Raw genomic sequence first — 18,258 nt, 5'->3', positions numbered from 1 at the left:
AGAGAGGGGGGAAAATGAGCTGACACCAAGGGCTCAAGTAGAAAGCGGGTGTTGTGAGAATGATGAAGTCAGCATATGTACTAATGTGCTGGAGACAAATGATGTATGTACGGATTGTGATGAGTTATATGAACCCCTAATAAAATGATTATTTAATTTTTTAAAAAGGCTCTGTAATTTAGTGGCATGAATTGAGTAAGAAAAAATACAAAAGAAATAAAATGGATCCATTTTTGCAAGGTTTAGATATCACATCCAAGGCTTCTAATACTACACAGACTTCTGAGAAGTAATCAAGTACGTTTTCCAGTGAACTTTCGCAGTCAGGACCAGACTGCCTTCACTAGCAGAGCCCTGGTGCCTGCCCACAGGTGGTATGCTTACAAAGGAGAAACCAAGGAAAGAGGCTCACCACCGACCCAAGTAAGGTTGGTGTGGTGCCTGAAGTGGTTCATGACTCCAGTAGGGCCCACAGAGCTGTAATAATTTAGGGGCCAATTTATTTAAAACCAATAGAAATGTTCCCTAACAGAAGGGGAAGGGAGAAGAAAACTGGTATAGTAGATAGGGTCACACTGAACTCTGTCATGTCAAAATTCACTGACACTGAGTATTCTCAATCACAGCAACCGTATCAGATAGGGTCGAGATGCCCCTATAGTAAGGTGACCAGACGTCCCGCTTTTGGCAGGGCAGTCCTGATTTTTGGCGTCTTAAGAAAGTCCCAGTTTTTGGAAAGCATGCACGACAAGCTAGGGAACGGTCTATTTGGTCCATATAGACCAAATTTTTAATCAAGAACACTCCCCTCTCCGCCCCCCGGTCAATGGTGTCCCGCTTTAAATCTGGTCACCTTACCCTAAGGGCTTGTTGCAAAACCGCAATTTTCTTACAGAATGGTGGGTTTGAACCGCTGATTTTGTGATTAACATTAACAACACAATGTGCAACCCACCAGGCCACTAGAGGTCCTTCTAGGGACATGTAGAATGCAGTTAATGTCTAATATATAAATCAACTTATTTGTTAAATCAATACTACCTTAATTTTGTACCACATGCAAATCACAGGTAGCATTCTTTGCCAATCTAACCAAGGCTGGGCATCTTAATGATATTTACTTGAAGTTTAGTCACTCTGGATTGTTAAATTAATACCTTCTAATTATTAGAATCCAATAGCTCTTCAAGCAAAACTTACAACCAAGCCCACCATCCTCGAGTTACTCCTGACTGATAATGACATGATTATTAGGTTTCTGAGGCTGTAAATCTTGATGGGAGCAGATAGCCTCATCGCCAAGCGGCTGGTGGGCTTAAAGCGCTAACCTTATGAATAGCAAGCAGCCCAATATTTACCAGGCAGCACACTAAGGCTCCTAATAGACTAGAACTCCTAACAGACTTTCAAACCCACTTGCTAGAAGGTTTCATCCAAAGAAGACTGGATGCTGGCTGGTATTTTGGAGGATGGGGGTGGGGGTTAGAGAGTCATGAATGAAGACTCCACTTCAAAGGAGTGCTGGTGGCACCGTGGGTTAAGTATTGGGCTGTTAACCTTAAGATCGGTGGTGATCAGTGGTTCAAACCCACCAGTTACTATTCAGGCCAAAAGTGAGGCCGTCTGCACCCATTAAGACTTAAAAGTCTGAGAAACCTTAGGTAGTAGCAGTGCTACTCTGTCCTATAAGGTTGCTTCGAGTTAGAATCAACTCCACAGAACGGTTAGTACAGAAACTTAAAAAAATGTTCCTTCATGTTTGACAGCACAATGAAGTTGGGAGACCAAAAGATGTTCCTAATTACTAGAAGCTTATGCAGTAAGTAAGTAGACAACTAACTTCTGGGAATGAGGATAAAGGATCGCACAACAAGTAACAACAGTACAGCCTAAACTTCAATCGCTTCATGCTGAAACCCACATGCCTTCTATTCTTCCACTCTCAGGAGCCCAGAGCACCTCAGGGGTGCAAGCCCAAGCAGCAGAGAGGTCCTAAAGTGCCAGCAACTGAATCACCTTTCCAAGGGAAAGCAAGTGTCCAGCACAGCTGCAAGCACTGACTGACGGCACAGCAGAAGGGAGTCAAGTCTGTTGACGGGGAGCTAGTCACCATGGGAAGAGTGTCCTGAGAATGCACTCCACCCTGAAGCTTTCACATTCCAGAACCAAAATAAAGGCAGCTTAAAAATAAATAAATAAACACCACAAGGCGTTTGGGTTAAAAGGTGAACCATTAGCAGCAAAAGAAAAGAATACCAAAAGTCTAGGGAGACCTATTTCAGAGAAAAGACTGCCCTCTACTCAGGCCTCTGACAATGGAACAGGCTGAATCTATGGCATCCTTAACACCTGCTCCTCCCTATGCGCCCTCATGAACCTGTTATTTCTTTTAATGCAGGTGCAAGAACATTTAGTTTATAATGCTGCACTTGGATAATTCTTTCAACATTAAAGGTAGGGCACAAGTGAATCTGATTAATCTGAAGTTTAAAAAAAAAAACCACTTCAGATTAAAGGGTTACATGATATATCTCATTTTAAGTGGAGAAAAACAGACCACAATACCAGCCTGCAAGTTCTAAGAAAAAGACTGAATTGTTTGTCAACGGAAAAGAAGGTCAGGAAAACGTTACTTTATTTATAACTTCTCATTTTTCATAAAAACTGAGACTGTGAACCTGAATACCAGATCTTAGATTGGCATTTGACCTTTTGTATCACAAGAAATCTAATGATCTCTTACTATAAAGGCCAATCCATTATTTAAAAATATATATAGTATAAATAGAAATTGTAAGAAAATTATAGTTAAAAGGTAATAGTTTAAACCCTACTTATGTCTCAGTCATGTTCAAATACTTATTTCCAGCTAGGTAGAAATATCTCAGGATACGATTCCACAGCACTCAACACCACCTGCATAAACCAACCAAAAATATGATGCCTTCCTGTGAGGAGGTATGACCAAAGTTCGAAGACCAAAGACAACAAAACAGCAATTTAAAAGTTATTGCTACAAAATGACAGAAACCTGTATAAAATACATATCAAAGTGTGAAGCTGTTGTTCTCAATATATCTCTCATCCGTCTAAACACTCCTGCAGGGGGTGTTTCCATCTCTCTACCGTTCCCTGAAAAAAGGTATGCTCTTCAATTTACACTACTGTATAGCAAAACAGCAGTTTTGTGTGCATTCTCAAGGGCCTCAAATTGGGTTCCTTTTACTTATTCTTTGAGTTTGGGGTACAAAAAGAAGTCTGATGGGCAAGAGCAGTAGTTCTCAACCTGTGACCCCTTTGGGGGTCGAACGACCCTATCACAGAGGTCGCCTGAGACCACTGGAAAACATTTATGATGGTCTTAGGAACTGAGACACTGCTGTCTAGGCAGGTCTCCAGGTGGGTCCACCCACATGCATATACGCCCACATACAAGTACCTGGCGTGAAGATTATTACCCATGCTACATACACCATGCTTCAAGACAAAATCTCATTTGTCATTAGAAATAAATATTTCACAATATCTAATTACATATTGCTTTTGTGTTTAATCACTATACTTTATGTTCAATTTGTAACAATGAAAATATATCCTGCATATCAGATATTTACATGATGATTCATAACAGTAACAGTATTATAGCTATGAAGTAGCAACGAAAATAATTTTATGGTTGGGTGTCACCACAGCATGAGGAACTGTATGAAAGGGTCGCGGCATGAGGAAGATTGAAAACCACTGGGCTAGGGGGTCAGCAGGGTTTGGTTTCCCGGCACAATTCCTATAGGCCAGCCTTTGCTGTCCTCAAAAGAATGAGTGAGTGTGTAGTCGTGATGGAAAAAAGAAATACCTCAGCACAACTGTCCTGGCCTTTTTCTCACCAATGAAGTTTCCAATTTTCTTAAGACTTCTTTATAATAAGCCCTTGTGATTGTCCTGTGTCCCTAGAGAAAATCTATCAAGTTAACCCTTTGGAGTCTCCCCCCAAAAGTGGGGAAAATAGGAGATTTATACATTTGATTTTGTTTTTATCTTTTGTCCTAGTTCCAAGGAGGGGAAATGAGATTATGAATTATTTTCTTTGAGTAGAAGGTACAGCACTGGGATTGAGGGCGTCTGTGTACTTTTAGTCCAAGGTTGCAGTCACCTTTCACTGCCACTAGATAGCATCCTTTCATCTGCAAGCAAGGTAGCTGAGAAAAAGAAAGGTTCAACAGCTCAGGGCGTCCAAGTAAAATACGGCACAATCTGTTAACTATAATAATAAAGAGTTTACAAAGCAGAGTAACCTGTTTAAAAATGAGGGGTGTGTGTGTGTAGACAACATTTCATTGTTATCAATAGGATTGGCTAACTTAGATGTAGATCACTAGAACTTCCTCCTTCCTAGTCTTAGTCTAGAAGCTCCACTGACACCTGCCAATCATGAATGACTCTTAAGAGTATTTGAAACACTGGTGGCAAAGCTTCTGGCATCACAACATGTAAACCACCTTAAACTGGCAAATGGGTAGTAGATAAGAAAACTAGGAGTTGTCTGAACAACAACAACAACAAAAAGATGAGTTTTTACTGCTAGCTGTCCCTTACAAGTAAGGGAAATGATCTCAAATTTACCAAGCATGGTGTGCCACCGCATTATGCTGGGCTCCTAGGTGACACAGAGAGCTGCTAATCACAAAGTCAGCAGTTCAAATCAACCAGTGGTTCCAATGGAGAAAGATGAGATTGACTGCTCACATAAAAAGTTCTGTGTTGCTGTTGCCCCCCAGTCCTGGAAGTGGCCTGAGCCTGGGCTGACTGCGCACGAGGTGGAGGTGGTCCCAAAAGCTGTTGTGACAAAGACTCTCACACCGGGGGTATAAAGCAAGTGATCAGGCTGTAATTACTGCTCTCTGCTCTACTGCTTGGGCTCTCTGTACCTTCTACTCAAGGAAAATAATTCTGAGGGCCACGCAGAATCACAGACAGAATTCCTGTCTGGCAGGCTTATTAAGGAATGAGAGATGCTCAGGATAATTGTTGATCAGAGCTTGTTACAAAGTTTCAAGTCTGTTAATAAATCTCCAAAAGGGCAGTTCTACTCTTGTTTGATACACACACACACACACACACACACGTATATATACACAGGGATACACACACACACACACACACACACATATATATACAGGGTCTCTGAGTCCAAATCTACTTAACGGCAGTAGGTTTGGGGTTGGTGATAGGTTGCTGGAGTGAGGGTCCCCAATGAAACACACCTCCCTAAGTCTCCCCATTTGACTAGTTTTGGCCACTGCGACCTTACCGAACATGCTGGGATGTGTCTACTAGTGCTACTAGGAACCCTCTCCACCAACCCAGGAGCGAGTTTGGGAAAGTTTCCTGAAGGCTATGAGGCCACATGGAAGCAGACCCCAGTCATGCCAGTCTGAGGCCCCAAGTTGTGAACAAGGTCAGTTTAGAGTCTAGAACCTACATAATCCAGCCAGGCAAAGAATCATGAGAATAATGTTTACTGATTAGGACACTAAAGGTTGGGGTAGTTAATTATGCAGCAAAAGCTAGCTAATATAATTACAATTGTTACTGCTAGTGGCAGTCAAGCGGGTCCCTAACTCCTGGTGACCCCATGCCTGGTATAATGTCTGCTTTGTGCCATAGACATACACATATGAATCAGTGGTAGGTTTGACATCTGTAATCTACAGGGTTTTCGTTGGTTCTGAAGCAAATTCTTAGTCTGTCTTGGACCAGAAGCGCTGCTGAAACCTATCCAGCATCAGAGCAACATGCATGCCACTCTAGACAGATGGGATAGTGTCTGCATGTGATTTGCACTGGCCAGGAAATGAAGCTGGGGCTCCCACACTGGTGGTGAGACAACTATCAATGAACCACCAATGCTCTATTGCAACCACCATTTGACTAGGTACTACCACAGTTTTACAGATTAGGAAAGAAGAGTCCCAGGAGTAACTGGGTTTAGCTCCTAAGGCTCTTTCCCCTATGTACCAAGTCATCTCTGCATCCCACGGGTAAAGGTACACCTAAGGTTCTAGGTAAAAAGAGGATCTCGGGAACTTTCTACTATGACTGTTCCACAAGCAGTGCCCTTCCTTCTACAGCAGGAGTCAGCAAACTACGATCAATGGTCCTAGTGGAACCCAACAGTTTTTCTGCAAAGCTGATGAGCTAAGAATGGTTTATATTTTTTTAAATGGTTGAGGGTGAAAAATACTTCATGACAAGTGAAAATAGTATGAAATTAAAATGTCAGTCCCCATAAGTAAGAATTTATTGGAAAAGGCATGTTAGTCCCTTTATATATTGTCTATGACTGCTTTTGCACCAAGGAACCCTGGTAGTGCCCTGGTGAAGGGTTAGGCTGCTCACCACCAGGCACTCCACAGGAGAAAACCAAGGCTTCCTGTCCCCAAAAGGAGTTAAACATCTCTGAAGCCCATGGGGCAGTTCTGCTCTGTCCTATAGGGTTGCTATGAGTTGGAACTGACTTGATGGCAGTGAGCCAGTTGAGCTTTTGCATTATGACAACAAGCGTTGCATAGCTGTGACCTTTTTATAAAGCCTTTAACAGTCCGTAGATGCTTACAGAAAAAGCATGAGGTTCTTGCTCCGATTTATTCACTTGGCATATGTCTTTAAAGAATTCTACCTGGCCCTTAGTGATGAGTTGATTCACCCCGTGCCCCCCTTTTACACTTTTATGAGCATTACCTTTCATTAAAATTATTGTAGCTTAAGAAAGACATGCTTGGTAAAGTAGAGGGGCAATGAAAAAGAGGAAGGCCCTTGACATGACAGATCGACCCTGTGGCGGCCAACAATGGGCTCCACCCCTGTGCGGATGGCACGATCGGCAGGGTTTCCTTCTGTTATACAGAGTTGCTAAGAGTAAAAACTGCCCCGATAGCACCTAATAGCAATTTCTCTGAGTTCTTTAACTTTTATACTCGGGTGGCCTTTGAACTTGCTAGGAAAGACAACTGTATTCTAAAAACAGTAATTTTGAATCATAGGTGAAATGAATTCTATTTATATACACTATTCCAGGCCTCCAAGACAGTTGGGAAGCAAATTATAGTTTTATCTAGTCCACAGAATAATTCAGAGTTTCTACAAGGAAAACTGTTCATTACAAACAATGATAGTATACTGGCCCCATGAAGAGATGAGGCGGGAGGCAGAAAAAGACGTAGAACTTCTAATTCCTCAGGCCTGATCCTGTGTACTGACCATGAAGATCGGCACTTCCCTTTTATTCCCAACAGGGATTTCAGGCCAGAAGCAGCTATTCATAGATCCCCTTCATTTGTGAGCTGAGTTTATGGTATTCTAACACCAGGAACTAAGAATTTCCTGGCCACCAGATTCTTATGTCACCACACTGCTGCTAACCAGTTCAAAGACATACATATCAATGCAAACAAATATCTGGCTTCCTTTTATATTAGCAAAGAGGTGAACCTCAACTTAGTCATCATTTTTATCATCTTTCTTATTATAATTAACTCTCTCACAGTAATGACTGGAAGTCTTGGTGGAGACTCAGCTGACTCCTTGCACTTGGCATCAGTGCAAAGAATAAACTGTGATAGAAAACGAATCAAACTCAACGTCAGCATTTGGCATCCAAAAACTGTTACCCACGAGATGCTCATTGATCATCAATGCAATCTGGAGGCCTTTAGAACATTTGAGAAAATGAATAAGCTTGTTTTATCAGGCTAAACTTTGAGCTGTAATTTTGTGAAGCATCAAATTGAGTCTGTGCAGGAACGTTTACAATGTAAGTTACACATCCAATCAATTCCAACTCACAGTGACCCTATATTGGGTTCCCAAGGCTGTAAATCTTTATGGGAACAGATAGCTTCATTTTCCTCCTGTGGAGTGGCTGGTGGTTTTCAATCCCTGACCCTGTGGTTAGCAATCGTATGCTTACGTGACAGTACTAGCAGGCCCCTTGCTTTAGAAAAAGTTATCTACCCATATTCAGTTTTGCACTCTGTAATTGCAATTACCAGTCGGTAACCAGGTTAACTGGTAATAATAAATTTTAAAATCCCAGAAATAAACAATTCACAAATTTTAGCTTGCTAATCTTTCTGAAGAGTAGGATGAAATCTTGTGTCACCCCATTCTGCCCACCCAGGGCATGCATCAGCTCTTGGGCAACCATATCTAGGCATATATGTTACTCTAACTGCCCAGTAGAGGAGCCCAATAGATGGCGTAGTGGTTATGAATCAGGCTGCTAATCACAAGGTCAGCACTTCAAAAGCACCTGCTGCTCCAAGGGAGAAAGATGAGGCTTTCTACTCCAGTGAAGAGTTCAAATCTTGGAAACACAAAGGGGTAACTCAGACTCTGTTCCAAAGAGTCACTCCAAGAGTTGGCATCAACTCGATGGCAGTGAATTTGGTTTGGTTTTTGGTAACAGCCCATTAGTCACTTAACCATCTTAGCAAAGGCTAACCCGGGCTATGTCTCCATTTTCCAGTCTCAAACCCCACAAGCCCCCTTATCAGACCCTCAGAAAAAAACCCAGTCTGATGTTACCTATACTCTCAGTGATCTGGAGCAGAGGCTGTAAAGGATGGAGTGAATCACTGAAACGATCCTCAGCATTTATAGTAACACACACAAAACCTGTCAAGCATGAATCTGTGCTCTTGTGCTCGTACCAGGACTTTTCAGGCTGACTCAACTCTATGCTTAGACATGTTAAGTGGTTTCTTGTACTAAATAGCGCACATCCAGAATATGGTATTTATGGGAGGGGGCGCTTTAGGCATGATCGTAAATTAAAGAGTGGAGACTACATATTGAAAAATTAAAACCTTAATTTTCTTTCTTATTTTTTTTTTGAGAAAAAAGAACCCCACCAATTTCTTATGCTTCATAATTTAAGAACTTGTTAAACAGGAAGAGATATGTTTCCTAATGAATTCTGATGAAATTGTTACTCCCCATTTCCTATTTCTACAACATCCAGTTTACTATTTCTATTAACTACAACTTGAAGTCAATTTTTAAAATAAAACCAAAAAGCCTATGCAAAAGACATTGAAGTACTAAACTTCTGGGCGGAAGTAATGTTTCCAGTGTTAAAAGCTAATGTAACACAATAATTTCTAAATCACAAAATATTTTTGGCATAAGTTGAATAAACACAGCTACAAAGAAAAAAACATTGTCATGGTCCTCAAAGACACCTATTCTATTTGTGATACAGATCAAACAAAAACCTATTTTCTAAGCATATTACCAAACCATTAAGCATACTCCCAAACTGCATTTATAGTATGATCTTTTTCTTTTATAGGGTACTGGGGATAGGGTAGGGGAAGGGGGAGGGGTGAAATTACTGGTGAATTTCTTATTCTGTTTATCAGCATTTTCTAATTGTTCTAAAATATATAACTCTTTTTAAAAAACCCTTAGACTTACAAAAAATCCTGGACTTCATTAATTACTTACCCAAAGCCAAATGACATTAGATCTTATGGTAAACATTGCTTGTTTTTTTTAAAGATTCCTGTAGAATAGCATCTACGAACTAAAATGAGTATGAATTTGTTAAGGAATTATTCTGGTTCCAAAAAGGGCCAGCTCACTGCCAGCCAGCTCATTCTGACTCCTAGCTACCCTATAAGAAAGGGTAGAACTGCCCCTTGTGGGTTTCCAAGATGGTAACGCTTTAGAAATACAATAGAAATCCTTGACTTGCTCCTGGGAAACAGCTGGTGGTTTCTAACTGCTGACCTTGCAGCCCAACTGTTAGCCATGAATTAGGATTAACTGAAATAAGACAGCAAGGCAAAATAAAATCTGCCAAAATAAATACCAATGCTTTAAGACTTCAGGCAAATACTGGTGATTTTTAATTCAGTGCTGTAGAATTAACCAAAAGCCTACGGATGTCAAGTCAATTCTGATTCATGCTGACCCCAAAGGACAGAGTTGAAAAGGGTTTCCAAGGTCCTATCTTCATTAAAGCAGACAACCACATCTTTCTCCCATGGAGCAGCTTGTGGGTTTGAAATACCAACCTTTTATTCTGAGCCAAGCGCTTTAACCACTGTGTCACCAAGAACCATTACAAATCTTTCTAGAGGAAAAAAACCACTATTCTTAAAGACCTGGGTAAAAGGAAACTTAGTGAAGAGCTACTAAAATATACAAGAATTTTAAATTCAGGCATAATACATATTCTATGTAATAAAATGAGGACACAGTAGATTTCTTAATCTTAGACTTTTTCACTCTTATACACAGAACTTCCATATTGTGAAATTATAACTCTCAAATTTCATGGGGAAAAAGTAAAAGAAAATGCCCCACAAATATTTGAAGGCCCCTCATACAGTAATTAAAAAAGGAAGCTAGTTTATATAATAGACTGATCTCCATGATATTTTCAGTTTAAAAGAGTGTACAGGATAGAATGCATTTATTTTTGCATTAAAAGGAGAGGCTATGTGAATCTTGCGGTGGAACATGCAAAAACAAGCTGGAAAGATATACAACAAACTTTAAACACTAGGGATACCAGGTGAGGACGGTGGGAGGAAAGCGAAAAGATAGCATCGAGAAGTAGTCTTCAATTCGCTGTAGTATATTCTGGATTTTGACGATGTGAATACATAACCCAAAAAATATTAAAAGAACTTTACCTTGCCCCATTATTCCTAATGACTTCAACTGTTTCTTCAACAAAATAGCGATCTTTGACATATGCAAAGATGTCATCACAAATTTCATGCAAGCGTGAGCGATGGGTGAGGTTGGCCAAGCATAAAACTGGAATAATTAGTGGTTCTGGAAAACTTTGAAGATTCTGTCTTGCTTTTTTTTCAGACTCAAGTGCTTCTTGATAGGTCAGTCCCGGTCTGCCCGTCACGGCACAACTCCACACAAGACTGTTGCACAGAATGGTCCGCTCAAAAAAGTCACTGGTGAAAGAAGCAAACAAAACCCAAAATCCATCATTTAGCATTCACAAATTTTACTTTAAAAACAAACAAGACTGTCCCTTCAGGGCAAAATTTTAATTCTAGTAGGATTTGATAACTGGTAAATGTACACATCATACAAACCTGGGGGGGGGGGAATTTAAATCACACATTTAAAGGCATATGCAGTAAAAATTGGACTTTAATGTCCAACAGTTTTGGAATTAGGAATCAAACTGAAAATAACACCTTTTTTTTCTTTTCCTTTTTAATTTTTAAACTTTTTTGTTTTTCAGCAGAACCAAATACTAAAAGTCACTTTTAAGCCCTTGCCAATTAAATTTTAGAAGGTTTCAATGTCATTGCAAAGAATGAAAAAAAATCGAAGTATCCTAACAATAAAAGAAAATAACAAAATTATGTGAATTCAGTGAAAACAATCCACAATTTGAAAATTACAAGGTAATCATAAATAAATAAATCTGAATTTTTATTTCATTCCTTATGTGTTTGGAAAGTAAAAACTTACTGAAATTATGTACAGTATGATCTCATTTGTGTTAAATTTAAGACTTCTACAAAGAAAGTCCTCCGTGTGTGACGTCTGAGTCACACTGAGCAGAAAAGACTCAAGTGACTGAAGAGCATCATCTCTAGTCCGTTGATACACACGCTGTAGGGAAAGTCCCCTGCAGCAACAGAGGGAGGACTGGTAGGGACTGGAACTGAACTGATGGTAATGGGAGGATCGGGGGAAAAAAGGAAAGCTAATTTTTCTTATTCTAAGTGTTTGTAACATTGCTTCCATTTCTACATATATATTTTTTAAATATAAAGTTAGACATGAAATTTTTTTTAGCAAAAGTTGCCTCTATGAAGGTATGGGGAAAACTGTTTTCTTCCTCCTCAAGTCTTTGTGTACTGTTCAAATTTTCTAAAATTATATGCAAGCAGTATAGTTGAGTCATTTTTCTCCTAGGTTTGTTTCCCTGACATCCTCCAATGATTCTGAAAGTGTTAAAATTGCTGTTTATTTCCTGCTTGCATATGTAGATATGACATATCTACATAGGTCATTCCTACAGTAATATATGATCTTCAAACATTTGCGACAATTCCATTAAGATTATTTTCTGTGTATATGTGTCTGTAAAACAAGAACAAGCTAAAACCTGTGAAAGTAAGAGAAATAACACTTTTAACATATGTGAGACCTAGAGATGACATTTGAACAGCCAGCTATATGACTCTAATTTAGTACAAAGGAATCCTTTTGAAGTATGAACTCCTTAATAGAGGACATAAGGAATGCATGTCAAAATATAAAGTGAAAAATGATTTATAAGACAGGAGGTAAAGGAACAAGAAGGTCCTAAGATATAAGAAAACACTAGAACCTTAGGTCTTACAAAAAGGTACAACTGAAGAAAGCAATGCCAGAGAGGAAAAGGTAAATGCAATCTGGTTTCCAGGAAATCTGTTAGATAAATAATTAGTGAGAGGCGACAGAAACAACCCAGTAGGTCTACCAATGGTACAAAATAAATGAACTGATGTAGTCTGAAAGAGTTCTTAAGTTTAATGCCTAAAACTGCAGCTCCACTTAGAATGTGTATTTAAACACCCCACCCCACAAAACAAACTTAAGTGTCAGCCTCGGCTTCCCAAGCTAACATAGCACATAAGGCATCCGAAGTGTGCTTTTGTAAAGGCTTTAACTATACCTATTCAAGACATCTTCCACAGTAACTTGTCTCCAAACTAGTTGTAGTGAGGAGCCTTGGGGGTACAGTGGGTAAGGCAGCGTGAAACCACCAGCTGCTGCGGGGGAAAGACATGGCTGTCTGTTTCTGGAAGGATGTATATAGCCTTGGGGACCTCATGAAACAATTCACCTCCATCTTACAGGGTCACGAAGAGTCAAAGTCAAATTGACAGCAAAGTTAAGCCAGTGGTAACAGAAATAGAATGCGAGCCAAAGTATACATAATTTTAACATGTTCTAGGGACTTACACTGACAAAGTTGGCAAAAGATGTGGCAGTTTGCGTCCATTAAGATTATCAGCCATGGAAACCTGGGGCAGCTCTACCCTAAGTTTTTTTAAATTTAAGGGAAAAACATTCAATATATAGCCAACCCAAAAAATCGTGGTATCTTATTAGTGTATTTTACATTTACAACGCATCTTAGTTTCATTTCAAGCGCTTATTAGAAACCAGGCCAATTAGCGACTACTGTATTGGACAGTACAGCTCTTGCCATATCAGCTAGGCAGCACACCTGGTGTTTTTGGTAGGCTATCTAAAGTGCCATGGCATTTGCCTGAAGTCTGTGTAAGGTGTAAGGTGGGTTGCAATAAACATTGTACTAACATTGTACAAAATACCAAGAATGGTATTGACACCAAGTGTATTACCAGGCCGGGGGTGTGGGCAGGTGTGTGGTGGGTGGGGGAAGGGGAAGGAGGAGAAGTCCCACTCAATTCACAATAAAGTTATTTAAACAAATCTGAAAGTCAACAACTAGTGTACACACCGCTTTCGTACCTCCTCCTGCAAAGTGTATGTCTGTTTGTATCTGCTCTTCAACATCTGCAGTTGCTACATTATAGCTTTCCAGTACACAAAGATCTACCCTGGGGGGTGGCGGGGGTGGGAGGGCAGGGGGTTGGGGTGGGGTGGGGGGGGGAGTGAGGGCTGGTGGTAGAGAGACAAATTATAGAAGCAGCTTTAAAGCAAGTTCTTAAAAACAAGGGGAAAGCCGCAGGGCTATTTCTTCCTGTTCTTCACCCCCTGCCAACACTGCACCATTTTAACATTACACATTGTCACTTTTTCCATCTTCTGGATTCTACCTTCATTTCGCCCATTCATCATGTATTGCACATGTTAGCATAGTTAATGATTATGTATTCTCCCCTCTTTTGTTAACATTACTGTAGAGGATATGTTACAGCGCCTCTTCAAATTCTGAATTACATTACAGTCATGTAACATCTATAAGAAACACAGTTTACTATTATGAGCGAAGTATTTTGAGATATACTACCCTATCTCCTATGACTATTCCTTCAGCAGTCTTCTGTACTTATTAGAGGTGGGCATACTACTGGCTCCTGGAGGTCTCATTCAGTGCTCCATCTGGTTTTGTAAACAGTATTAGTGGAGCACCCCACATCATCCTTTCATTTAGGTTTTATCTATGGCTGCACTTGAGTAGGTGTAACAGAGATATTACCCATTTTTAGGCCTGCAAAGTCAACAATATTTATTAACTGGCCCTTTGCAGTAAGAGTTTGCTAACCCTTGCTATTTACCATTATTTCTTAAGAGAAAACTACCTCTGAGTTACCAAGTACAGTGCTTTACTGAGAACCTCTAATATAAACCAACTCTCTGATTAACTAGTGGGTATTTGGAAAATGAAAAAAACAACAACAAAACCTAGTATAATAAGATTGAGAATAAAGTGACATATAAATCAGAAATCAAATATAATTGCAAAAAGATAAATGAAAAGCATATTCTACCTAAAGGCCGAAAATATATTAATCATAACGCGCTGTAATTGAGCCCTGGTGGCCCTGCGGGGTATGCATCGGATTGCTAACCAAAAGGTTAGCACTTCAAACCCACCAGCAGCTCCACTGGAGAAAGCTGAGGCTATCTATCTGCTCCTATAAAGATGCATAACCTCAAAAACGATAGGGCTGCTATGAGTCAGCAGTTGGTTTGGTTTGGGGGTACATTAGATTGCTTCCATACAGCTTTTTTGGTTTTGTAAACTCCCACCAAATGACCTGGTAAGGCTAGGCAAAAATGCTTGGTGCCCCCTAGGGTATTTGGATAGCATGTTAATAATGCAAATAAGGTATCTGGAACTCCTGTGGGGATAGGAACATGTAAATAAGATGTATGGAACCCTAATGAAGAATTAATCAATTCTGCCACTCTGCTAAGCTTAAAAGATAGACAATCCCAGAGACTAAGAGGGGAACCTAACTACCATCAAGAAAAAATAGACAGGGACTGGGAACATGCTTTGGACCCAGCATACTAGAACCCTCCTAGACCCAGGAGTCAGAGCTGTGACACTGGAGACCACAAATCTAGAGTGAGATGGAGTGTGTGTCTTTGGGCAAGAAGTTTGCTGGCAGAGTGGGGGTACCTTTAGGAACCTGGAATTAGAGAACACAGCCCAACTGCCATGAGAAGAATGGGGGGATCTAAGAATGGGGGTGTGGGTGGGGGGTGTCTAGAAGGTTAAGAGAAAAGAGGTTATGCCTGCCTCCAATCAGCCTGTAATGATTATCATTACAGGCTGTTTAAGGAAGAGAGAGTTGGGAATTGGAAAATTGGGAGAGGGAGGAGGAGGAAAACTATTCTAAATATTTGAAGATATTTAATCTAGACAGCTCTTAAAGGCAAGCTAAACTGAAACTTCAAGTAAGGGTTTGAACTATAGGTAGTCAGGGGTGGGGGAGGGGTGGCCTGGGGGAGGTTAAGCAACAAGCTATTTCCATAAAGTTGTTAGGATGATGGTTTATTGTTTTAATGGATAAAATCAATGAACTACACAGAGATTGCTAGTAAGCATACAAAATCTTATCAGGACACTCCATGTAGAAGTCTCATCAACAGCTTAGTTTGTCTGCAAAATGACCAACAACAAAAATGAGCTGCCCGAAGTACCTCAGACTGCCTCTTCTCATTGACAAGCCAGGCTGGACTGCTAATTGTGGAAAGGATTCCCTCATTTTGAACGAAAGGTTGTATGCACTCAAAGATGAGAAATATATCCCAATTCCAAGGGTCTACATGGCTTAAAAAAGCAAAATAAGCAAACAAACAAAAAATAGCCATTTTAATTAGAAGATTAACTCACTAGATAATACAACAAATCATGGTCCTTTCTCACAAATCTAAAATTTCTGATATTCAAATCTGTTTAATTTTTCACAATCCTCAGCCCAAAATAACTAAAAAACCATAAACTGCTATCAGGTGACTGAAATTATAGAATGACTTTTAATTTACTTAACAGATTAACTCATGTACATTGTCATATGCATTTGTTTGCATTAAATGCACTATTTTTAATGACTCTACTTATAAAAGCAGGTCAAACAAGAGTTAACAATTAGTTAAGCACATGTAATTCTAAATAGATATATAAATACAGGAGTAATACTATCTAATCACTAAGGACCCATTCTGGTCATAGTTCCTGTCTCAAAGAATCCACAGCTTCAGAAGAAAATGTAGTGATCACTGCTGCTTAAAAAGACAAGGAGGAAGTGAGCTATAATTTCAAGTAAGATGGAGACAAAACCATTTAGCATTAAAAATTCACTTGCAGCGTTGACTAAACAGGCATACAGTGTAAGAAACAAAATCAACTTTGCATTTTGTTGAAAAATTAATAAAGAGATGTAGAAAAATTATTTGAAATGGATTAAAGTTCAGCTATTTATATTCAAGAAATTGAAAACCTGAGCAAACAGGCAAGCACAGGCGGTCTCTCTAAAGACATTCTAATAATAAAATAATCAAATTAAAAAATAATCTTCCAGAACATAAACCAAATGGTAATTTAAGGAATGAATGACAATGGGTTTCCTCAGATTTGTCAGGTTCCTAAGGGATCATCATAACCCACTGTCATCGAGCTGATCTGGCCTCTGACAGCCTATAGGGTTTGCAAGACTGTCAAGCATTAGGAGCACAGTCTCACCTTTCACCTGGTGAGCTTGCTCGTGGGTTTGAGCTGCTAACCTTTTGGTTATCAGCCCAATGCCTACCCCATGGAGGCGTTTCTAATTCTGAATACCAGCAGCATTGCTTTTACAGAGTTAATGTATTAAAGATCTTTGCTCCAAACCCAATCATCTCTACAAAACAGCTTGCAATTCCCTAAAACACAACCAATCCAACACAGAAAAAAAACGACCAAAAATAAAACCAACACCTAGTCTTTAGTGCTAAGACTACCAAGGACACACTTCCTTACTAGTACTGGAAGACAGGCAGGTTTGGACTACCAAAACTCTCCTTCATCAACATTCCAGATACAAAGTCCATAGTGTTTCATCCCAAAAGTCCTCTCAAAAGGCAGAGAAGATTTCTTAAAAAAAAGAAGATTGGTTTTATCGCAGGGAAGAAAGTTTGAACTTTTTTGTTTTCTATTTTGTTGGCATGCTTAGATACAATTAAAAAAATAAATTCATGATTGTGCTGTTAGGATCGAACTGTCTCCTAAAAATGTGTGTCGTCAATCCTAACCTCTATCCCATTTGGGGATGAGTTGTCTGTCATGTTAATAAGGCAAGAGTAGTGTCCGTTGTGTCTTGAAATGAAATCTCTTGAGATCTCAAAAGAGATTAAATAAGTGATGAAGAGAAGCAGAGATGGGGTAAGAGATGTCAAACCACAGGAAGATCACACAGGAACAGAAGTGAAGAGTCAAGGGCAGGCCCCTGGATCCCAAAGGGAAAGAGAAAGGCCTTCTGCTCTGGGAGCAGGCCACCAGGAGTCCTGACTTGAGAAAATGTTTGTCACCTTTCTGTGATACTCGTTATAGCAGCACTAGATCATGAAGACATTTACCAAGACGTTTAACTTAAAAAAGAAGAAAAAAAGACGCAACTCTTGTCAAGTTGCCTAATCCAAATTCAATTAAGTCGTTACAAGAGTGAAATCTATTTGAGTAACTACCACAACAAGTCTGTACAGGAGCAAAGCCTAACGTGCACTCCTCTTTAAAAGTAGTCTGCTGAAAAACTCCCTAGAACAGTATGTGATGTATCAAGTTGATTTGTTACTCATTTTCCTGCGAAGCTTCAGAAAAAAACAAAAAGGTTATTTAACTGCCAAAGGAATAGACTTTTTTAGACTCGCTACTCATTTCTCAGGCAGGTGCAGTTCGCCTGAAGCATCAAGTCCCTACTTAGAGAAGGCGCCTCCTACCTTCAACGGACTTGCTTCCTGTAACACTAGGTTTCTAAGCCACAAATGGATTCCTTCTGAGTGGAGAGACTAGAGATTTAAAGAATTTTATTTTTCAAGGGAGGAGGGAATCAGGCTTGTTTCAATGATTGATCAATTCAGGTGCTCACTTTTAGATCGCTAACAACGCACTGCGCTGATACGTGTTGCAGGGTAAGGGGAGCCCTTGGGAGAAACCGAGCGAGAGGCTTCAAAAACAGGGCTGGAAATTGTGCAAGCAGCAGCTCCGGGTTATCAAAACAATAGCGAGTGGCACATGTCAGGCGGCTCACA

General features: G+C 39.9%; 1 protein-coding gene across 1 annotated transcript in view; it reads right to left on the bottom strand.

Moving 5' to 3' along the window:
* Positions 1–18,258, bottom strand: part of BAZ1A (bromodomain adjacent to zinc finger domain 1A) — an 87,018-nt gene that overhangs the window by 66,755 nt on the left and 2,005 nt on the right. The window contains 2 exon segments of the mRNA XM_045287647.1: positions 10,701–10,979; positions 16,829–16,893. Of these exon segments, the coding sequence (XP_045143582.1) occupies positions 10,701–10,979; positions 16,829–16,893 (344 nt within the window).

Source organism: Echinops telfairi, unplaced genomic scaffold, assembly GCF_000313985.2.
Source record: "Echinops telfairi isolate 266 unplaced genomic scaffold, ASM31398v2 ScPeMD7_18;HRSCAF=68, whole genome shotgun sequence".
NCBI classification, from domain to species: domain Eukaryota; kingdom Metazoa; phylum Chordata; class Mammalia; order Afrosoricida; family Tenrecidae; genus Echinops; species Echinops telfairi.
Note: the sequence above shows the minus strand (reverse complement) of the source record. Positions and strands in the feature narration are given on the sequence as shown.